This window comes from Gasterosteus aculeatus, chromosome X, assembly GCF_964276395.1.
Source record: "Gasterosteus aculeatus chromosome X, fGasAcu3.hap1.1, whole genome shotgun sequence".
Lineage (NCBI taxonomy): Eukaryota > Metazoa > Chordata > Actinopteri > Perciformes > Gasterosteidae > Gasterosteus > Gasterosteus aculeatus.
In genome coordinates, this window is record NC_135698.1 from 11,233,511 (window position 1) to 11,256,999 (window position 23,489).

Consider the following 23,489-nt stretch of genomic DNA (forward strand, 5'->3'; position numbering starts at 1 on the left):
GTCATGCATAATGGCCCACTGACACCCCCCACTCACTCATTTCATACTAACATTTTACTACGAATGGCTTTTAAAAACCCCCCATGACTTCCTTTTACAGTCCAGTTATTAAATCCCCTACTGTTTTGGGATATCTTTCTACACACACATCTGCTTCCTCAAATATTGAATGTCGCTTTCACTTTCTACAGTATGAGCCACGGGTCACAGTGGAGAATTCGCGGGGAAATTTAGCCGCCGCCTGGGGGAGTTTCCATTGCAGCGGAGGCGGAGTAAACCTCAAGGGTCTGATTTGCAAGTGAGGGCTTGTAGTCTCGATCAGTACAAGTAGGCTGTACAAAGTCTTTGTACAGTCGTGTAGACTTTGTTTACAACTTTGCTCCTCTTTTCTTTCTCTACAGCAACACAGGTAAGACACTACTTAGAATTTTACTTTCTGATATCATATTCATCTGATGCCTACATCAGGTTAGTTTAAAGACTTCTCACTGTTACTCACTTTCAATGCACTCTGAATACTCATCTGTTCCTCTTGTCCCGATCTGTTTTCTTTGCCTCTCGGTGATCCAGCACTATGGCGTTTCTGGAGCTGAGGGACTCCAACAGTCGCTTCAGGTTTTCTCAGTCCTGCGTGGGTTTGGCCGGTTGCCTGTGTGTCTGCTACGCGGTCTGGACACCGTTCTGGCTGAAGGACCGGGGTCTCTGGACAGCGGGGAATAACACTAAAAGTGACCAGACAAGCAGTAGAGATGGTTTTCTCTTCAACGGTGAGCAACATGCCACATTTACATCTTTAACATTTGTCTGCAGCCCATCAGATCACATTTGGTCAAAAATGTGGTTTAGGTTGCATGTTTTGACATGTGTGAAAAAGGGCAGAATATAAAACCACTGCTGATAAGGCACTGATTCTGCTACAGGCAAGCCTTGGCTTTTTATTTCTCATCTGAATCATCCTTTCGCACCATGAGGAGCATCTGAAAAAAAACAGCGCTGCAGGGCATCTCCTCTGTCAGCAGCCATAAACAAGTTTGAGCTCGCCTCGGCACCAGAGGAGCGAACTCTTACCAGACAGGTTCCCACTCGGCTGGAGACAAATTTCTCGAGAGCTTGGCCACCTTCTCTTTGTCAGGTGCATCTTGTTTGTTGACGTAAAAAAAAGGACAAGCTGTTGGACGTGTTCCCCTGGCAGCGTGAAAATGACAACAATTCAGATTGAATCGAGACGAAAGCAGCTGTGAATGAGAATCGATTATCAAACTAGGAAAAGCTTTTTTAAATGATGGCGATGTGAATTCAAAAATTTAATATTTTAGGTATTGAAGCAGGGATTAGTCCAGTAACAAGGAACTAAACTAAGATCAGAAAGTGTAGACTTGGATAACTGTCCCAGCAGGTACATTGGTCCTCATGCGGGGAAGACAAAGTATCAGCAGTGAAAACACATTAAAGCCGCAAAAATGAGCTGATCACTCAGCATGTGTTACCTTAAATCCTTGAACAAGGAAAAATACAACGATGAAATACAATGCAGTCAGCTCAACACTAGTGTCTGAAAGCTACTATCTCTCATGACCACATTGATAACCAGATGAACAATTCACAAACCGTCTGTAACTGTACATGGACTCACAGATGGAGCTCCAGCAAGGGCATTTAGAAATTAGATAACAACTTGTTCATATTTTTGTGGTTTTGCTGTTGTTCAAACACACTGAAGGAATGAAAGCAATTAAATGTCAGCTCAATAGACATGAAAACAACCCATAAAGTACACCTTGATACATGTGATGAGGGAATGCAACCATGAGTCATCAATTCAATATGCTGCCTGTTTATAACAAAAATGTAATCCGCTTAAAGGTTGATACAAGAGTCTAGTTTCTCCTTCCCTTTTTTTGAACTGTATGTGGTCGTCTATGTGTCTTCCAGTGCTGGAAGCAGAGAGAGTATTTGGAGTTCTTTCCTTCCTCATGGCCGTCAGCACTGGTGCTTTGTGTCTGGTGTTCGCCCTCTGCTGGAGATCTGAGACGGTGCACTCCTACTCCAACACGCGCTCCCTCCTCATGGCAGGACAGGCCCTCTACCCCTCAACGCTCCTGTTGCTCACCATGGCCTCCACAGGTAACACCACTGCACTGCTGGGAAAAACCAACATGTCACAATACATTGCATGTTACACGCAGCATGACCAAAAATACCAGGATGGTGCATTTCTGTTCAGTTCTGGCCGCGCTTAACCGAGTGGTCCTCTGCGTGGTAATTATGTGAGCGACAGGGTCACAGTTGAAAAGTGTGACTTTGCAAATGCACATCGTGTCCACATTGAATGCAAATGCGACAATACAAACGTATCATGGGCAGCGAAAAAGACTAAATTGAAACCCATCTGGTTTGCCTGAGCCACACAACGTGTATTATTTTTTTCTAAAGGAATAGTTCTGTTTTAAAATAATAAATACGTTCCAAGAACAGTAGTAAAACACAGCCCCCGTTTCCAAATAACCTCCGAATAGCCTTTTGCTTTGTGCAGTTCAAACTTGGAGTTTCTTTTCTGTTCTCCTCATTGACGTACCCTGCAGGGAGGCAGTTTTTAAAGAGATGTTCTGCTTCTCTCGGAATTGCAGTTCATTATCATTCAAACTCTTGCGTAAAGCTCAAGGCACGCTGCAATTGACCTCCCACTAGGGTGCTTGATTTGACTCGTTTGTTTCCTTTTATTCACAGGATTCTGTTTCCTCTTCAGCTGGTCTCTCTTTACCCATCAGCACCGGGAAGAAATACGCCAAGACTTTTCCAGCCTCGGCTCCTCCTATTGGCTCGGAGCTTTAGGCTGGGTCCTGCTGTTAGTCCTGGAGACGATAATCTTTGTAGCCGAGCAAGCTGTCGTGCCTGACATCCTGCCGGACTTGGAGAGGGCCGTGGAGTCCGTTCAGATTTCCCATCCAACGAAGGCCGCACTACGCTCCTGCAGCGATGGCTATTACCCTTGTAACAGCAAAAGAAACATGGCTCCCAAGAGCCTCAGTTAGAGTGCAAGGACGTGACCGGGGAAAAGGTTGGGAATGTGTTAGCAACACATTAAAGCACACAGACTCAATGAGGGAAACCAGCAATTACTCGCCGCTCCGTACAAGCAGAGTGAATATGGATGAACTGTGGACAGAGTTACGTTTTCGCCAGAGGAATCACGTCTTCAGTGGGACTGAAGCGTCCAGTGTCCCAAAGAGCCGGTGGTCATTCTCCAGTTTGTCACCGGTACCGACCGACTTTACGTCAAACACACTAAAAACACTAAGGATGAAATGCTCGAGGGCAACTGTTTTCTAATAAAGTCAATGTGATCGATTTCTTGAAGCTTTCTCAGAGTTTCAGATCCAGTTGTGGAGGCTTTTCAGTTGAATCATGGTAAATAACACACTCAGTAAAATGCCAACTCATACTAAATTTCAGCGGTTGCTGTAATATAGTTGTTGAATGTTAAAACAGCGCCGTATTGTGGACATTGAAATTATCGTGAGTTGCACATTGGGGGAAAAAAAGCATTGCGTGGCCGTACCAGTCCATCAATCAATGATCCTCTTTTATTACCACTTTGTTGTCATATGACACAATATAGCAAGCTCAACAAGTCTTACTTTGACTGCGCTGGCCGTGCGCTTTCTACACCGTTTCACAGCTAAAGTCAAAAGGTCCGTCTGTCCATGAGGTGGTATCAGAGAGCAGGAGTAACGGGTGCTCAGTCTGAGCGTGATGTTTAACCACGTACCTGCCAGCAGGAGGTGCACGTGCAGTGCGTGTGCGTTTCCGGCGTGCAGGCCCCAGCTCTGCGCCTTGTTTTGACCAGCCGACGGCCTCCGGAGCCGTTATTTACTTTTCCTGTCACACGTTCCCTGGAGGAGAGGAAGCACTCCGATGCTGGACTGCTTATGTTGATGTTCTCGACCTGCCAAAGTGGGGGAGAATTAAGCGGCTCTGGCTCCGTTAATTGGGCGTTAATCAGGTGTTGCTCTAATTAAAAGGCAGTTCCGCCGAGCTGGGCCTTGTTAATGAGTTTGTCATTAAATCCACGGTGGATTTTTGCCTCTTTTTTTTAATTTACAGACAGGATAGTGCTTAATTGCGGTGTAAATGAGGGGAATGTCCTTGAAGGTCGCCTTGCCTCAGCGCATCCATGTGGAGAATCGTTCCAAAGAGCTTCCCCCACCCAAACCTACTACAACTTACTACAAATTGATTCAATTCACTGTGTTGACCTCCCGTTTCCAGCTGCGCCTCTCAGTGGCAACTTCACTAAAAAGGAGCTCCACCATTTGCTAAATTGAGGGAGCAGTCACACTCCTTACTTTTCAAAATGTAATTTGTAATGAGTAATTTCTGAATTGATTTCCTTTCCCCCGGCAGCGACTGTCTCGGCCAAAACAAGCATACGTTCTTCCATAAAAATAAAAAAATAACCCGCTTTTCCACCACCAACACAAACGCTACCCCCCCCTCCCCCCCTTTCAGACCAAAGGATGAGAAGGCCTCGGCAGAAAGCGAGACCCAAATCAACGCGGAGATAGTAAGACGTTTAGGCGCACAGGATGAAACCACAGATGAATAGTGGGAGATGTTACGCACTGATAGACGGGTGGCCTGATAGACACCGAGAGATCGCGGGTGCTGATTGTTGAAGGGCATTCGCGACAAAGACATCAATCAGAAGATGGCTCCAAGATTGGGCAGCATGTGTTGAACACAGCCTGGGATAAACCACTGCTCTTCATATTAATTAGAGACCAATTATACAACCATGTCCTACTAATTATGCTGCACTGCCACCCTCCCCCTTCCCCCCAAAGTGCATGCATCCCTTTTCTCCCGCAATTGTGGTTGTGTTCATTGAGATAAATAAATAAACTTGCCGTCTGCCAAGGCGAAGCATCCTTAATCAGTGCTGTGTGCGAGCGTGCTGTTGTTTTCCGCTCGGCCTTTTGGTGGTGCTGGTGTGACATCTATTGCTTTTGCTTCATGCAATGAATTCTGGCCAAAAAAAATGTTGGAGACGTTGCTCTCATTCGATTTGAGTAATGAAATCACAATAAAAAAAGCTCTCCGTCTATGGGTACGTGCGTTTGATTTTTTATTTGCGAGGTAGACAAAGTGTGATTAATATTCTCAAGCATATTTTAGAAGATTTTGAGCCAGAATGTGCCAGACTACCTAATCAGTCCAGTTTTATTTTCCTCAATCTGTGGGCATGATGAATTATGAAATGAAGTGAGAACTCCATGCTTTTTGCAGTTTTATGTCTCTGTAGTTTACATAATTCACTCAGAACATTTGTAACTTCCCTGACAGGTTAATGCTGTGGGGTTCAAAGTCAAAACGCTAAAGAAATATGCAGAAGGACTTGACAGCGGGGGGAGAAATAGACATAGTGATGAGAGGAGGAGAGAACAGGAGAACAAGGGAGGAGAGTGAAAATTGGCATCCCCGCTAGAATGCTCAAACTCGCCGTGTAGTGCTCCCACGTCCTCTGCGTCTCCTGACGATCCTGCAGGACGGCATCAATTCCCAAACCACTGGGGAACGTTAGCCATCAAACCACTTCCCAATAAAAACCCTTCCCATCAGAACCCAGCCGCTGCATACTGGTGGCGCGTATTCCAATGGCCATAAAATGTCTGGGATTGAAAAACACAATCCTGACAGCCGTCCCTCAGGGCTGTGTTCTCTGTCCCCTCGTTTGGATGACTGTAGCAGCCCTTCACCCGTCGTTACATACTTGATATACTCGAATGAGCACTGTCATACCTGCACTCCTCAATAACATCAAGTCTGTTACATCAAAACGCCTCACACTGGTCGTGGCAGAAGCAAAAGAAACTGGTCATCAGCGTGTCAAATACACACTTTAACCTCCATCCCCGGCAGGAAAATATATAAACCAACGGCTAAGAGCCTCCATGACGTCTGTAAACTCGAACCATCCCCTCCTCCCCCCACATCCGGCTTAACAACAGCTCGATGCATCTCGTCCTGATGTTCTGATCAACCTGCTTCCTCACCGTATTCAGGATTTCCACCAATTCCAAAACATCCAGCGTCTGACAGATAAGAACCTTAGAGCCATCTTAAAAAACACTCATCACTTCTAAAACGACACATTACTTGCATCTGTTTGGAGAGACACTTGAAGGTAGAAAACCGTTGCTTCGGCAGCCGTTGTTTTAGTTCTGAGCTAATTACATGTTTCTATTCTTTGGTTTGTAGATCCAATACTCTATATAGGGTTTGAGATGTCACAAATCCAGTTTCACACTGACCCCTGTACTAACATCCGTGTGGTGTCAGATGTGATTGACCTTCGTCCCTGAAAAATTCTGATGTACTCAAAATCAGAGTTTGATCACCGACTTATTTTGGACTAAACTGCATTGAAAAAAAGGGACGGCAGACGATGGAAAGACCCGAGAGAGGCTGCCGGCAGACTGCACTTTGTGTCCTTCAGTCGTCTTTTTGCAGGGACCGAGGATTGATCTCGCACTTAGAATCCGCAATGAGGCTCTGCGCTCTGTGACTGACATGTCACCCGGGCCACATCGCTGATTAGACTTGTGAGTGCCGAAGGATGCTGACAGAAAGGAAGAGACAGAGCTTGATTCAGGGGACAAATTATTTTCTTGATTATCCTGCACTTACATTCATCCATTTGATTTGAGAGTGCAGGTGTTCTTGCATATAGTACAACTTTCTCTGCTATCTTTTTGTGTCTTTGAATTTGGACTTGTGAATCCCCGCGTATGCGGCGTATCTGCCCGCCGCCCTTGTTCGTAAGTGGTGTCTTCTCGGACATCTCGGTCCAGACAATGAAGCTGCGGTCCCATTCTCATCACTCTATTCATCCCTGGCCAACTGTAGCTGCTCCCTGCTCTTATCTCTGTGTGACCAAGGAAATTAAATTACAAATATAATCACTTGGCGCCAGTTTCTTTAACGGTGTGCTTCTGCTTTGCATATAGAGTGTGCTTGCTTTATAGACACGTAGTGTGAAGTTACTTATTGGCCTATTTACAATAATGGGCTCTGCTCTACTAGTGGAGTCACACACACTTTTTCACGACAGCGGATGGCAGCGAAAAAAAGTGAAGCGGGGATAGAAGATGGACATGAAGACATTGTTGCAGACAACATCATTTTGCACGAGTGAATGATCGAAAAAGGAATGACAAGATCTGTAAAAATTCACTGCCATCACTGTATTCAATTTCCCTTGAATTCTAAGCGCCAATAGTTTGCATTGTATGTTGCTTTGCAGTAACACCTCCTGTTGCTGATTGAAACAGTGTTTTTTTCCCCAGCTCACACAGAACGGAGAGACAAGAGATACTTGCTGAATTTGACCAAAGTGTGTTGGAATAGAACTTGCTGACGGCCCCTGTAAGAACAGCCTGACTAGCTGAAGAGTCTTTGTTAAATATGCTGAAATATTTTGCATCAAATAGATGCTTGGTTGCCGTTATGGAGCTCCACACCTGTCCGTGGTTAAAGAGGATCATTCAAAATCTCAATTTGATGCTCACTGTGGGGCAAAGTCAATGCGTCAACGGTGGCGTGATTCCATTCACTCACCGACGCAAACTGCCATCGCGTAGACAGCTTCCTCTTTAGCTGAAATCTATTCCGCACACGTTAGACCATCTGACTGAATAAATAGTCTCCGTCTCTCTCTCTCTCCCTGTCTGCCGGTCTTTTTACAAAAAGTGAAGAGATGAAAACCTGTGTGTATTAAAATGATGTGCCTCCCATGGGTGCCTGAAGGGGAAGAGGTAGGGGAGTTTGAATAGAAGAATAGTATTTTTTTTTATCATTGTTATTATGAGGAGGCCATCACAGACCTCCCATGCCAATTTCCTATTCAGAAATGAATTATTTTGCTTATTCAGAGACTTGTTATACGTGCTCGTAGCTGCAAACCGGCAAAGGCAAAACCGTATCACTGCCTACAGATCTACCAGGTCCCAAAGCGCTCTCTGAACAGGTGGATGGTGTATTTGCGATCTTTATGTATTCATTGCCGGTTACCCTTCCCTCCAACAGGGACCGCATGTTTGTAAGTCCGTTCCCGAGGCATCTCTGTGTTCTGCTGCACTGAACAAACGCCATATGCCCCCCGAGTTAGGCTCAACTGTTCAATTCTTTCTCGGTGTGGTCCACTCCACAGACGAGACGTGACTCACAATCTGGAAACGAGAGGAAACTGGAAACTGTTGTGCTCAAACAATTACTGTATGTGTCTGCTCATGTGCCCGTGAAGCATGTAGCTATCATCATCCTCGCCACCAGCAGGATATCGTGAGAGAGCCGGTGGTAAAATAATGGCTCCCCGCTGGGCCGCGTGAATCATGGCGATGACTGGCTGATAAATGGTCCACCACCCGGGCTCTGGCTCCAACAGCAATTTCCCTTTCCAACTGGACTGGCTGCCAAATGACAACCACCTCCCTCTCAAACCCCCACCCCCACCCCCGTCTATCCACAGCATCCTTCGCAGCCCCTCCTTTCACCTCCTATAATTACTGTACTCTATAAGTCTGGTTTTAAGACCAGTCACTCTAAATCAGCCTCGGCTTGCCGTGTGTTACTGCGTCTATTGTAACCTTCTTCTGAGCTCTGGCGGAGCTGGTGCAGCAAAGGGCACCGCTGTCCTGGCATTTTCCACAATGGACTTTGTGGTTGAAGGACAGGGAAATAATAAGCAGATCTCCGTGTGTAATGAAAGAGCTCATTGTGTGTCGGTGGGGAGGTAAGACCACAGACAGCCGAGGGTTGGAGTTGACGGACAACAGGCACTGCTCTTTTCACACTCCTTAACATATAATGGGAGCGTTTTTTTTCTCCCCACATCTCTCCCCGGTGGCTCCGGTGATTTGCTCATTACGTTGACGGAGGGGGATGGAGGAAGGTAGTGGGGGAGCGGAAGAGAGACAAATAGTGTGAAATTCGATGCCCCGGAATTCCCGATCACGGCATCTGAAAAACTGTACTGATGTAACCGTGTTATCGAGGCGTTTCAACAACCCGCCCAGAAATCTTCTTCTCAACGAATGTTGGAAATCTGGAGGTGTTTGCAAGCTAATATCCCTCAGCCGACATACACCCCCCCCCCCCCCCCCCCTGTGTAAACCAGCTCCAGACAATTTGGCGGAATGAGGACTAATACGTGGTTAAACACAAGACAAATCCAGTGAGTGGATGTTTATGTGACTTGGGGTCCCTCGGCATCAAAGAGACCGCTCCTCAATCAGGGAAATCTACGTTTAATTAAGACAGAATTAAAGACCCTGGTCTTGATTCCCCACTCAACTTTTGTGCTCCTGAATCTGGCTTTACGGTTTTAATTCTGTTTGATTTATCCTGGAGAGTGGATCAACACCCATCTGGATTGCTGAGATACAGATCTCCCTCCATTCAGAGGGCCGCCGTGTAAACTCCAGCAGAAATCCACTATGTCTCCTTTGCAATCTCTGGAAGTCATTGACCTCTATGCCGCCTACTTTACTATGCTAACAGTTAGGGTGTGTAGCTGAAGCTGTCCTCCATATTGTCTAACTCACCAGAACAGAAAAGATTAATGGAATCGGTCCAATGCCAAAATAATTCCGCGGCGCCTCGGGAACAGTTATCATGCAAGACTTGGAACAAATTAATGCAGCCCCAAGACCTGACTATCAAATAAAATGAATATTTAGCCAGCTGGACATATTGTACGGTTTCAGGCTGACTGTAACTCGTGCGGATGTTGTTGTTTTTTTGATGGGGATGTTTTGTTGTGTCTCTGTTCTCTGTTAAAGCCTCATCAGTCAGGATGAGCCGACTGGCAAACTCAGCCAAGTCACACAGAGTCCCGCCAGGTCACGAGACAGAATCACTCAACTCGGCTGTCGCTGTGTGATTATAGGCACGCTAACCTGTGGTACAAAGAGAGGGAGGGAAGGCCAGTAATTAATCACCTCATTCAAATAATCACGTAATTGATTATTAACAAAACCCGAGGTGAGGTTGAGCGGAGAGGAGCGAGACAAGGGAAACAAGACTTTAAGAGGGAGCGGCAGGGGGAGATGAATGAGGGGAGATTTGAGTGGTTGGGTGAGGCTTTTGTTCTGGCAGGTAGCTTTGACAAATAGCTCTGCATTGAAGTCTACCTCTTTGAGTATTAATCTGCCAAATCCCGTCTCCGGGGAGGGCGGACAGTGAGGGCGGCTCCCTCAGAATCGTCTGGACAAGGCTGAGGGAGTGTTTGGACGTGCTACGAGAATGCAATTAAAAATTAGCATATACAATGCTCAGTGTATTGCGTAACTCTCGGTGGAAATAAGAGATCGAAATGCCCTCTTTACCCTGAATACAATCTCAAAGATGCCCACATGCTTCATGACATTTAGAAATACCATGCTGCAATTTTGGTCGGCCTATTCAAATGTGGACGATGCTGACATTTTATGGCCTAAAAGAAGGTACCGCTGCTGCTGTGGAATAAATTCCGTGTCCACCGCTGCTATTGACACTCCTCCTTAAGCTGCCATATGACTTGAGCTGTCAGGGGGTCTTTCTCGGACCTCTGGCTTACATAGTTCTGCCTGGAAGGCTTGATCTCTCCCCCCCTATACCTTGTCACAGCCTGCAATCAGCTTTAAGCCCTTTTGTGTTCTGTACTCTGAGCTAAGCCTGTTATCCCGTGCAACTCCTTTACAAAAGATCACTCCTATATCCCCCTTCTGTCTTTCACCACTTACACCTGTCTTTCCCGACTCTGCCCGTGTGTCTCCTTGTGTTACACACACAGGTCCAACATCAATGAGTCTGAAGTTCCTCACGATGGATTAGGAGGACTTATTTATATAATGTGGTGTTTCTACAAACCAGCACAGACTCAAAAACACGGCCACCCGACACTCTTTTTTTTTTTTTCAATCCAGCCATGTTTCCACTCCCTCGCGCTGCAAGCACCTGCGATGCGCTCATGTACACACACTCATCGCATGCTCACTGGTGTTGTTTGGATTCATCATATTTGAAAAAAAAAAAGAAGAAAAACTCGGCCTGGTTCAACGTGTCCGTTCACTGGTGCATCGCAAACTCCTACACGTTCCTGCTAAACTGCAGCCTCAAGTCCCCCAGGGTTCGCACATAACATTCATAACACTGCGCTCCACGCCAGGTGGGTGTCTCCACAACTCCTCTTTCCCATAAATCAGACTGTCTTTGAGTTGATCAATAACAAGTCAATTAGCAGGCGCACAGAGATGAGGGTCTCAGGGGGTCACTGCTTGTTTGTCAGGCCGACATCTGCAGCTCCGTCCCTGTCTGCCATGGAGCTGGCTGCGTCGTTTACCATGGAAACATGAGGCTACTCGGCTATCATAAATCTAAATATCAACTATAAATAAGCTGGGAACATCTTGGTACAATCCATCATTTGCTTCTTCTTGGACACCGTATCAAGCTGGTTCTTATGGATTTGGATAGTTCTAGAAAAAATAGCTTTTCCCTTGTAAATGAGTGTGATAGTCTTAAACAAACAGGTTACACTTAAGGATATGCACCAGATATAAAGTGCAAATCGCATCAGTATTCCTCCTATTCCCCTGTTAAGCTGACAGGAGTGGAAGAGACCCAACTGTAGTTTGGTGACCACTGACTGTGTATTTAATGACTTTGCTGGTAAACCCAAGGCAACAGCAACTGGCTCCTGTGGCGAATACACCAGATTAATTCCCTGGATAATTACAAACAAGAATGATCTTGGGCAAATACTTCCCATACCTACTGAGACATTACATCAAGCGATGCTTTCTAATTAGATCTTGTTCTGAATGGAGACAGTGTTTGAAAAAAAGGAATGAAATGTGCTGCTGACATTAAGAGAGAGGAGAACTGAACAACAGTGAGTGCACAACATGAGAGTAACACAGAACACATGACAGAAAACCCACTTGTCAAAACAACATTGCTAATTGGTATTCATACTAACAAGACAGGTTTGTATTACAGCTTTTAACATTTAATGGCTATTTCTGTTCATCAATATTTGCCCTTTTATCCATCTAACTTCCTCATATATGATATACTGCCTTGTTCACACCCTTACACATACACATACTAACACATCTCTCTTTATTCCTACTGCCTTCACACACACAAACACACATCATTAGTTTGTGTCAACCACAACCTCTCTCTTTAAAATGACAGCACACAGGATTTACAGTGCAGGTACACACAGTGACAGCAGAACAGCACATTAACAAAATATGTCACTCTTGAAGGCTTACAGATGAGCAGAGAGGATAAACACTGACCTAAAATTCTTAAATGTGGATTTATATGTGTTTTTTTTATGTGTTTTTTTTATATGTGATATTTAAAAGTTTTTTGTTGAATTGTACTGCTCTGTTTTTGACAGGAACTAATTTTAAAGCACCGCTGAGCACTGTTTTGTCAACCGTCTAGTATTCATCCATTTAAAAGTATGGTCAAATTCTATATTTGTAATGTCACTCTTATATGATCTATGACACAATGTTTGTTCTTCTTATTTGTCCTTGCGATTGCAAAATGCATTTATTCCATCTGTCCTGTTTCTGCACTGGGTTTTTTAGAAGTTTAACAATATCTCTCAGTCTGCCAGAGAGAGGCCACCTGGATGAGGTGAGCCTGCAGATGCATATGAGAGAGGGGAGATAAAGGTAAAACAGAAGTGTTGCCAGCTGAGGATCGATGTGGTTTGGTGAAAAAGCTGATATGGGGTATGATGTTGGATTCTCTGTATACACGTGTTTGCAACTGTGCATTGGGGTTGACCTTGTTTTTTTTGGGTTCAAATCAGCTGCCTGCATCAGGTGCCAGGGGTTGACTGTTGGGATCCCATCAAAGGAAGGGTATAAATACAAGACCCAAGGAGACAGACAGGGGCAATCCCACGCGTATGGAACCATAACTCCTGGTAACAGCCGCATCAAGCCAGAGACTCCTACACAGGCGGTACATGTGATACGTGGGGCCAGGCTCCAGGGCTTCCCTTGTGCTCCCATGCGAAAAGAACCCCCAAGGGAGCGGACGCCAGCTGAGACTAAAACAACAAGGTAAGAGCCCAGCTGACACACATGCATACAGGCTCAGCTGTTTGTCTGAAAAGGAGAGTTCAGCTTGCCAAATACACACAGAGCCAGGAAATGAAGGAGTTCTGCCAGATTCAAGCCTCCCAGGGAGGAAAACGCAACTCAAAGACGGATATACACAAAAGACGCTAGATTTTGTGCACTATAGCTTTGCAATGGTAAGATTGTATTACTTCTTCACTGTCTGGACTTTAATAGAACATAGATAATATGGGAGGAGGTGATTTAAGACCTGTCAATGCAGTTTCAATACGCCTCCTGGATTGACCAATGATGTGTTTGGAATAATGCTTTATGATCTTTATTCATTATGAGGGTTTCTTGTTTTCTTTTCTCTCATATCTGGTCAATATATTTGTATTATGAAATAAGTTTCCTGGATCTGAAATTCTATTAGTCACATCTAAAATGCCTGTCGTTGGCTCCCAAAGCTCCAATTCGCTCTCTGGCCAAGAAAACGAGTAATATAAATGATTGACAGCCTTACAGAGGAAAGGTTGCCCATTTAGACAACCTTGCTGTGTCAAAGAAAAAAAATCACAATGGCTCCCTAAACGATGGCATTGGAGATGGGACAAATGAAAAATGTTTGTGCTGTATCGATCCCCAAATGCCTGTCTCATGCATTTTACACAGGATCCAAATGCCACTTGCGGTATAACACTATGTAGGGGCTCACTCCTCTCTGTTCAGTGGGATTTCACGGCACTTGGCGTATAAATTCAACAGGAATCGAGTAAAATGTTAGATTGTGTCATGGGCTCAATGCTGAGAAGTCATATTTCAGCTTTATAATGTATTTTTTTAAAGCATCCGCAGGCTTCTATCTCGTGGACAACGGAAATTATTTTTTGATACATCCAACTAAGATTTTCCCCCTTCGGCCCTCTTCTCCCCCTCCTCTCCAGGGTCTGAAGACTAAGCCACATCATGGCGGAGGAGAGCCTGGAGACAGACGGCCACAGATCCTCCATGCCGGCTGAGCTCTGCCATCCCCACTCTAAGTACTCTCAGTGGAAGTTCAAACTGTTTAGGCTGAAGTCCATGGAGAAGGTACCTTTGCCCACTGAGACACGGCCTGAGGAAGGAGCCCTGTCAGGGATCCCTCCTCCTGCAGCTTTAAACATAGAGGTTGACAATGGCACGGGTGCAGAGAGTGTTATGAAATTGTGCCTAGGGGGAAAAAGCAAGGAAAATGTGGAGGGCCCTGGCCGGAGAGTTGATATGAAACTACAGGAAATGGACACTCACATGAACCATCTCAGGTGATTAAATGCAACAATACTGTAAAGTTGTGGTGAATTTCTAAATGTAAATTTTTTCAAAATTTAAAAACATTTTTGTTCCTTTCTCGAAGGTGCTTGTGCCGTCTATGCGGAATGGCCCTGCGAACAGTCAAAGGTCCGGTGCACGATGTCAACGGGGATCTGGATGAGGTCAGCAAAGGCGCTTTGCGTAAAATGGGCTGCAAGTTTACAAGCTGGCCAGAAGTTATTCTCAAAGTCTTTAAAGTGGACGTGAAGGAGGACACCGAATCCGTTCACCCTCTTTCCTTCTGCCATCGCTGCTGGGTGGTGACCATAAGAGGAGGAGGCTTCTGTAGCTTCTCCAGAACAAGAGTCCCTGAGTGGAAACCCCACTCTTCCACCTGCAACCTTTGCTCCCCCAGGAAACCTTCGTTTCAGCGGACTGGCAGGAAGAGGCGCAAAGCCATTCCCAGAGCGCAGAGTCTGGCAAAAAGGGCCAGGAGGGACCCCGGCGATTGCATCGTGGTTGGTGAGAGGAAGGCTCTCAGACCATTTGGAGACAACCGTCATGGTCCTGTGCTAAGGGCACAGGGACAACTCAGTATCCAGAGAGAGCACTGGGTGAAGAACATCACCCACTGCCAGAGAGACCACCTGAATACCAAGCTGATCTGTGAGAAGCTCCCTGTAGACTTCCTCTATTCTTTCACCTGCCTGGTGTGCGACCACCTGCTTTCTGATCCGGTGCAGTCCCCCTGTAGACACCTCTTCTGCCGCAGCTGTATTGTAAAATACAACCGCGTCCTGGGACCTCACTGCCCGGCCTGCAACGCGTCCTGCGCTGTTGAGGAACTCGCCCCGCCCGCTAAAGCCTTCCTATCAGCCCTGCATTCCCTGCCTTTGCTCTGCCCCCGGAGCGGCTGTGGCCAGCAGTCCAGGCTGGACTCATTCAGAGCTCATTGTCAGGGCCATGATCTGGATGAACAGGACGATAAGCAGCCGTCAGCAGAACTCGACAACTACCTGCGAACCAACAAAGGGGGGAGACCTCGTCAGCACCTGCTGTCACTGACCCGCCGTGCCCAGAAGCATCGACTGAGGGACATGAAGAACCAGCTGAAGGTGTTTGCAGATAAAGAGGAGGGGGGCGACCTGAGGTCTGTGTGTCAGACTCTGTTCCTGCTTGCACTGAGGTCCGGGAATGAACACCGTCGGGCGGATGAGCTAGAGGCCATGATGCAAGGTGAGATATTATTGAGGCTTTTGTTTAATCAACATGGGATTCTCCGTAGCCAAGAAAACTGTAGTGTTAGTTAATTAACTAATATGTCTGGCTATCTCTGAGGAACACAGTCCACTCGTGAGTAACGATGAGTTGAAAAGTTCACTATTGAAGGGAGTGAAGAAGATTCTGATAACGTTGAATTATTTTCCATCCCCATTTCTAGAAGAAACTCAACCTCTACCTGATTCTCTCCCACGTTCACTCTGTTCCTGCTTGTCCGTCAGTCTCGCTCACACTGACTTTAATGCATGATAACAACTCTTGTGAAGGGGCTGTTAGAATCAAAACAACATCAGCAGCCCTTGTATCCGCAAATTACACAGACAGCACCATCTTCCTCTCTGGGGAATAGAAGCCAGCTGGTGTCTGTTTTCATCTGCAGCCAATACATCACTTTTGCTAGCTTCGCCTATTCACCCTGTGTCCCCTTATAACATTTGGAAATGAGGAATTATTGGATTTTGTAATCATGGGTTAGTGGACTTTTGACAATGATACATTTCCATCTTTGTCTCATAGTCTAAATGACTCTACATCTGGGATGTTGAATAAGGACATTTTAGACAGGCTGTGTTTAGCACTGAGAAAGGCCAGTTTGGTGTTTAAATAATATTTTACATGAATCCTTTCTTCTTAAACATCCTGTCTTTTCCTTTTCTCTCGCTCTCTGCAGGAAGAGGCTTTGAGTTGCATCCTGCTGTGTGCTTAGCCATTCGCGTCAACACTTTCCTGAGCTGCAGCCAATATCACAAGATGTACCGGACTGTCAAAGCCACCAGTGGCCGCCAGATCTTTCAGCCCCTGAACACCCTGCGGGCCGCAGAGAAGGGGCTTCTCCCCGGCTTCCACCAGTTTGAATGGCAACCAGCACTCAAGAACGTGTCTACGTCCTGCACCGTTGGCATCATTAATGGGCTCTCTGGATGGGCCTCCTCGGTGGACGACTTCCCTGCTGACACCACCACTCGACGGTTTCGGTACGACGTGGCTCTGGTGTCAGCTTTAAAGGATCTGGAGGAGGACATCCTGGAGGGGTTGAGAGAGAGCGGCATGGAAGACAGCGCTTGCACCTCAGGCTTCAGCGTCATGATCAAGGAGTCCTGTGACGGCATGGGGGACGTCAGCGAGAAGCACGGCGGAGGACCACCTGTTCCTGAGAAGGCTGTGCGTTTTTCTTTTACTGTCATGTCTGTCTCTGTGCTGGCAGACGAGGAGGTGGAAGAGGTTACCATCTTCACTGAGCCAAAGCCAAACTCAGAACTGTCCTGTAAGCCTCTTTGCTTGATGTTCGTGGATGAGTCGAACCACGAGACGCTCACAGCTGTCCTGGGGCCAATAGTTGCCGAGCGCAATGCGATGAAAGAAAGCAGGCTCATCCTCTCCGTGGGCGGACTCCCTCGCTCCTTCCGCTTTCACTTCAGGGGCACGGGATATGATGAGAAGATGGTGCGCGAGGTAGAGGGCCTGGAGGCGTCAGGGTCCACCTACGTCTGCACTCTTTGCGACTCCACTCGCGCGGAGGCCTCTAAAAACATGGTGCTGCACTCCATCACCCGCAGTCACGAAGAGAACCTGGATCGTTACGAGATATGGAGAACCAACCCGTTTTCTGAATCTGTGGAGGAGCTGCGGGACAGAGTCAAAGGGATCTCTGCCAAACCCTTCATGGAGACCCAGCCCACGATGGATGCACTGCACTGTGACATCGGCAACGCCACAGAGTTCTACAAGATCTTCCAGGACGAGATCGGGGAGGTGTACCGAAAGGTCAACCCCAGTCGGGAAGAACGGCGAAGCTGGAGGGCGGCGCTGGACAAACAGCTCAGGACGAAGATGAAGCTCAAACCGGTGATGAGGATGAATGGGAACTACGCCCGCCGGCTAATGACCCAAGAGGTCGTGGAGGTGATTTGTGAGCTGGTGCCCTCCGAGGAGAGGAGGGAGGCCCTGAGGGAGCTGATGAGGCTCTACATCCAAATGAAGCCTGTGTGGCGCGCCACCTGCCCGGCCAAGGAGTGCCCCGACCAGCTCTGCAGCTACAGCTTTAACTCCCAGCGCTTCGCCGACCTTCTCTCCTCCACCTTCAAGTACAGGTACAACGGAAAGATAACCAACTACTTGCACAAGACTTTGGCCCATGTGCCTGAAATCATAGAGAGAGATGGATCAATAGGAGCCTGGGCCAGCGAGGGGAACGAGTCGGCTAACAAGCTCTTCAGGCGTTTCCGGAAGATGAATGCGCGTCAGTCGAAGGCCTTTGAGCTAGAGGACGTGTTGAAACATCACTGGCTCTACACCTCCAAGTACTTGCAGAAGTTTATGGAAGCTCACAAGGACTCTGCTAAAGCTCTGCAAGCCACCATTGACCCAGAAGCAGGTCAGGATTGTGAGAACGTCTTCTCTTCTCTGGAAGTTAATGACTTTTGAATTTTATTTAATTAATTGCAGGGAAGTTATATACTAATTCAATGGTGTCTTAGCAATATGATTTCTTTTTCCCAATTACATTTCTTTACCAATTGATTTATATTTAGAACAAGATTTTGAAAGAACAATTTTTCTCATTTTATTTAGATATAAATATTTGTTTGCAGATTTAAACTCACCTCATCCTTTGTGTTTTTCTCACTACACATTTTTATATTGGGTGTTTTGCTTGTTTTCAATATTTAGTATTTGTACTGTCTTCTTCTTTACCGCAAGGCAAAGGGTTAGCAGAGGAAAATGGAAGTAACTTACACATTTCTGTTCTCTTGCTCTCAGGAACGCAGTTATTTTTTTATTGTCACTGTCTTTGAAATATGGCACAGTTTATTGTATTGCATGGATGTGACACATTTATGAATTTATATAGAGGGGATGTTTCTGGAAACAGATGAAAGTGCTGTAAGTCACGGCAGGAAATTGTGTTAAAAAGACCACATTTGTGGCCACTGTATTAATATATCATTTGAGCTGGAACGAAATGCAATCACAGGGACCCAAATGTTCTTTGTTTCATAAGTGCCCTCTCAAAAAGATTACTTTAGAACTCTATCGCGGGATCCCTCAGGGGCAGAATAGATGCCAGTTTACTTTGAACCAATTTTTATCTCTTTTTGTATTTGCACAGTGGAGGACAGGTGCTACTTATTCTTATTCTTCACCTGGAATAAAGTGTGTACTGACCTTTTTTTTGATACCATAAAAATCGGTAGGCCTACGGTCCATTACAAAGCTTCATCCCCCGGCAGGCAGGGATTTTTCTCAAGTTCTCTACATAACCTGGCACTTTTTCCATGGCGGATATTTCGTCACTGCCACGGTCGACAGAGGAGAGGGATGAGCACGAGCTAGAAAGACCCGATGTAAACTGATTTGTTGGCAACTGTATTTGTTTGATTGATTGATTATCGCGTTTTTTTGTGACCTCATCATTTCAAATTGTGACAGGCAATTTTCTTTTCCTATTTGTTTGAATGTTTGATTTTATTTCCCTGTCGCGTTTAACCACGACAGCGGTGAAATATTCACATTTCATCCTGTATTTGTCACTTTCCTAAAATACCATCGTGTTTTAGACTCACATTTGTTTTTTTGCCATAATGAATTGCATTTCCAAAGTAATGGATGATGGATGATTCACGCAATTACACTGGCTCACTTTTCACACATTTTAAACTGTAATATCACATGAACTGTTTACTCTGTTGCTGAAGACTTATTTTGGGGATTCATTTTGCCTATTTGTACTGTATTAAACTGAGGTTCCACCACTTTATTTTTTCATTGTCCACGTTATATTACATTCACTTTTTTCTTCTGTATTTTTACTCAAGCAGACCACTTACCACCATTTTGATGAGTTAGCTTTGTGGAGGAGTTTATACTTTTTGTCTTTTTTCCCCATGAAATCATGAATAAAGACAACATCTGAATTGAGCTTGTTGTTTGTTTTTTCTGTAATAATCATCTTATATTTTCTGTTTGTAGGTATTGATGCGGTCACACAGCTAATGCAAACACTGCATTAGAATGTATACAAAACATTAAGAACCGTCACATGTTCACATTGGCAAAAAGATAATTGAAGAACTATGAAGACATTTAGATGCAGGTTGTTTATTATGTTTGCCTTCTAAGTACTTACAGATGTACCTATTATTTGAATATCAGGAATTATTTAACAGTTGTAATTAACTCAATCAAACAAATAAGTGTTCATCTAACCCCAAAAACAATGATAAATCAACATATCTGTCATCCCCAAAAAAATGATAAAAGACATTCACAGGTATGAAGACAGAATCAGTTTATTTTTTTTTCATAGAGTACAAATCATTTTGGATATTTCTCATTCAGTGATCATCAAACATAATGGTAAAACTAATTTGGCTTCATCTGGCCATAACATAAAGTGTTAGGAAATAAAACCTGTTACTTGGCGGAAAACAAAATTATAATAAACTATTGTACAGCTGGGAAAGATATTAAACATTGTAGTTAGACTTCCTACATATTCTGTTTGTTTGTATTTCGTCAAACATCTTAACCAGGAGACATCATGTTGCAATTTTATTATTCATTTTCTTCACAAAATCTTTTGTATTCATTACATATGAGTATATTGTGCTTGTGTTCATCACCCAATTATTCAGTAAATATCAACATCCTAAATAATCCAGTTGTCATCATTCAAAAAGCCTTCTCAAAAAGAGTTTTTTGGCAGGGGACATCTTAATTGTAGGAGGAGTTTTCCTGTCCTTAACCTTCATGGGTGTGAGCTTCAGAGGCTGGACCTGTCGGGGCGGGGTCATCTCCTGGTGAGGCAGGCCTCCGTGGTCCAGGCAGAAGTACCTTTTGCTGCCCTGTGAGAGTCTGAGCAGCAGGGTCTCAGACAGGTCCATGCACTGGGCATGGACCCAGTGTCCCCCTTCCCCTCTGGAGCAGAAGATCATGGCCGGCCGGTGGAGCTCGGTGGAGTAGTAGGGCTCCCAGATGTTGGGGTCCACCTGACAGCCCAGGCAGCATTTGATCCAGTAGCCCGCTTGCGATTCGTCTTCCTCGTCCTCCTCGTTGTAATTATCAACTCGTCCGTCGTCGCTGTCCTCCAGCTCGTGCGGCTCGCGACCGAAGTAGAGCTCCTCGGAGTCTTCCAGGGGAGTGGAGTCGTCGTACTCGGTTGAATCCTGGCTGCAGCCCTGGGTTCCTTCTTCCTCCCTGGCCTCTTCTTCTGTCGGGAAGCTCACCTTGTAGAAGTAATGCATATCGGCTTGGGATGGCCTTCCTTCAGTGGGGACAGCGAGTAGGATGCTCCCCTCCCCCACGCTGCTGCCAAACCAGGTGCGGCTATGGGTGATGTCAGGAGTCCACCTGGGTGATTCCAGTGGCTCAAAATGGATCCCGCTCTCATTGACGCTCACAGTGCTGCACTCCATCCTCTTCTGAGAGTCCGACTGATACCCGCCCAATATGATGTAATTGTGAGCGCGACCTGTGCGGTTAATTATGGCACTGGAGATGGACATGCCCGTCGTAAGAGCCTCACAGGAAAGCAAGGGGCTGCCCTGCAGGAGCTCCACGCGTAGACGGAAGAGCCGAGGGGGCCGAGAGTCAGAGGCCACGGAGTGACCCCCGATGAGGTAGACGCAGTCTTCTCTGGCGAGGGCCAGATGGAAAGACTGGCCGTCTGTGAGCGCGGGGAGAACGTGGGCGGAGCAGCAACCGAACTCCAAGTCAAACAGGAACACCTGAGGCGGGCGGTCGACGACGCTGTTCCAGCTCTCCGTGGTCCGCTCCCCCGCAGGCATGTAGGATCGACCGCCGAACAACACACAGGCCGTCTTCCCGCGGCTGTGGACCACGCTCATCGTGTGGCCGTACCTGGCCCCCGGCACTTCTCCCACGAGTTCCTTCTCTTTGCAGCACAGGGTGAGCTTGCGATTGCAGCCGCGGCTGTCTGTGGTCAGCACGTAGAGGCTGGAGGAGATCTCGTTGTTTGGGGTGCGGCCGCCGTGGATGAGATAACTCTCTGGGAGGCCGTCGTACGGGTCGAGCCGGCAAACAGCCGGGCAGCGCAATGGAGGGAGGTAGCATGAGTCGTTGGAGAAGGAGATGGCCCTCAGCTTCATCTCTCCACATTTAAAGCGAACACTAAACACGCCAGTTGGACATGAGCGCTTGGGCCAACCCTTCTGGCCAAACAGAAGAACTTCCCCATCCAGCTGCAGCAGAGAGAAGCCGGGCTGCAGAAGGCCTGCACAGTTCACTGGAGTTAATGGTTGAAGGGTCATTTTCCAGCAGCTGTCTGCGTGAAAAACAGCACAAAAAAAACAGAAACACAACAACATGTCAGTCAGCTGTTGCTTGTTTTCCCGCAAAGGTTTAAATTTTGACTTCCTGTTTATTAGAGTAACACCTGGAGAATCATCACAGAGGCACAAGGTAATTCAGCTTCCTAACGACAGCTTCCACCAGTTATTATTATTACATCATAATTAAGTGTTATAATGATGGTAAAAACGCCAAATGGACTCTCGCTTTTTCCATTTTTTTTGTTAAGTTGTTGTCACTCAAGTAAAGAACAATGACGTCTTGATGGGGTCATTTTATTATTCGCGACAAACAAACACTCATGTTTAAACTTTAAACTCTCAATATTTTAATCAGAATCTTACACAGTGTTCTTTAATACAGACACAAACACTGCTTCATGAACTCCGCATGGTTTTCCATGAAGACGGCTTACATTTACCATAAGGAAATTATTGGACAATGGCACAGTGAATTTTAAAATGGGAGCAAAACAAAATAACTGAATTCCTTTGCAAATTTACATGGTATATAATAATAATATACATTTCCTTCCACCTTCCTTGGATTCCTTCCTTCCTTCTGTTGTGAGTGAGGCTGTTGCGTAAACACTACTTCAACTGACTTCATAACAATACTGTCTGATATCAGTAGCTTCGACAGCTTTATTAATGCTGCGGTGCTCAGTATGAGTCGCTTTTACACAAACAGCGTGTGACAAAACCGCCACCAGAGATGGTTACACAAGAGTAACGGTAGCACAATCTCACCTCAAAAAAAGCCTAAGAACCATTAGTTCTTCCCTTAATTCTGAGTTTGCTTACCTTGGTGCCAGGGCCTGGTTGCTGTGCTCGAGCTCACGTGAGAGTGGATCTAAGAACAACAAAGATGGACCGAAGGCTCTGAGCCTGAACTTTGACAACGGCAGCTGGGGAGAGAGAGCTTGTGAAGCTTCGTCGACTCACTGACACGTCCCGATCTTGAGGTTAACAGTCTGTGACTGCTGCTCACAGGCAGGTGTGCTGCCTAAATGCATTTAGCGTATCACTTCAGAGATATAACTGGATATCGGTTGTACCAGGGGGGCTACAAGAGGGCTCCTGTTAGTTGAAAATCCTAAGCGGTGTAAAGTTTTAAGAAAGAAGCTGTGTGTATGTTTGTTTTTGCCTCCAGTAAATTAAATGTTGGATCCAAAAAGAAAAAGGCACACGCTGCTTTTCTCTGCTTCACCGTTTTAAGAATTTTATTTTTCTAATTTCAATTCATTTCTTCAGTGTGATATGATAGATGAATAAATAATTGCAACAGTTCAGATAACAAACATGCTGGGAAAACACATGTGACCAAATTTTTTAAATCAGTCCGACATCATAGTTCTTTTTAGACACACCTCTGATGGGAATCTCCTGTTGAGAGGCTGGAGGCAGACAATACAAATACAGTGAAAGATATTTTGTGTGCTCTTTATGCTATAAAGTCTATTACATAAAATCATTTGTT

At 45.7% G+C, this 23,489-nt stretch overlaps 3 protein-coding genes across 4 annotated transcripts; 2 read left to right on the forward strand and 1 right to left on the reverse strand.

The window, feature by feature from the left end:
• Positions 1-288: 288 nt before the first annotated feature.
• Positions 289-4,930, forward strand: LOC120809448 (uncharacterized). Its single transcript, XM_040163263.2, has 4 exons — positions 289-409; positions 571-767; positions 1,933-2,124; positions 2,728-4,930. The coding sequence occupies exons 2-4, from the start codon at positions 575-577 to the stop codon at positions 3,030-3,032; spliced, it is 690 nt and encodes a 229-aa protein (XP_040019197.2). The 5' UTR covers positions 289-409; positions 571-574; the 3' UTR covers positions 3,033-4,930.
• Positions 4,931-12,956: 8,026 nt separating this feature from the next.
• On the forward strand, positions 12,957-19,619 carry LOC120809626 (V(D)J recombination-activating protein 1). 2 transcript variants are annotated; one of them, XM_040163571.2, is made up of 4 exons: positions 12,957-13,130; positions 14,075-14,431; positions 14,524-15,656; positions 16,372-19,619. In XM_040163571.2, the coding sequence occupies exons 2-4, from the start codon at positions 14,097-14,099 to the stop codon at positions 18,123-18,125; spliced, it is 3,222 nt and encodes a 1,073-aa protein (XP_040019505.2). In that variant the 5' UTR covers positions 12,957-13,130; positions 14,075-14,096; the 3' UTR covers positions 18,126-19,619. The 2 variants fall into 2 exon arrangements, with proteins under 2 accessions (XP_040019505.2, XP_040019506.2); XM_040163572.2 differs by lacking the exon at positions 12,957-13,130 and adding an exon at positions 13,148-13,324.
• Positions 19,620-19,783: 164 nt separating this feature from the next.
• On the reverse strand, positions 19,784-23,116 carry LOC120809627 (V(D)J recombination-activating protein 2). The gene is made up of 2 exons (XM_040163573.2): positions 22,814-23,116; positions 19,784-21,984 (listed from the first exon to the last, which is right to left on the reverse strand). The coding sequence occupies exon 2, from the start codon at positions 21,968-21,970 to the stop codon at positions 20,369-20,371; it is 1,602 nt and encodes a 533-aa protein (XP_040019507.2). The 5' UTR covers positions 21,971-21,984; positions 22,814-23,116; the 3' UTR covers positions 19,784-20,368.
• Between the last annotated feature and the right edge of the window lie 373 nt (positions 23,117-23,489).

Coding starts and splice junctions, on each gene's coding strand:
- LOC120809626 (XM_040163571.2), top strand. CDS start 14,097: ATGGCGGAGGAGAGCCTGGAGACAGACGGCCACAGATCCTCCATGCCG. Junction 14,432..14,523: donor ACTCACATGAACCATCTCAG/GTGATTAAATGC, acceptor CCTTTCTCGAAG/GTGCTTGTGCCGTCTATGCG. Junction 15,657..16,371: donor GCTAGAGGCCATGATGCAAG/GTGAGATATTAT, acceptor CGCTCTCTGCAG/GAAGAGGCTTTGAGTTGCAT.
- LOC120809448 (XM_040163263.2), top strand. CDS start 575: ATGGCGTTTCTGGAGCTGAGGGACTCCAACAGTCGCTTCAGGTTTTCT. Junction 768..1,932: donor AGATGGTTTTCTCTTCAACG/GTGAGCAACATG, acceptor TGTGTCTTCCAG/TGCTGGAAGCAGAGAGAGTA. Junction 2,125..2,727: donor GCTCACCATGGCCTCCACAG/GTAACACCACTG, acceptor TTTTATTCACAG/GATTCTGTTTCCTCTTCAGC.
- LOC120809627 (XM_040163573.2), bottom strand. CDS start 21,970: ATGACCCTTCAACCATTAACTCCAGTGAACTGTGCAGGCCTTCTGCAG.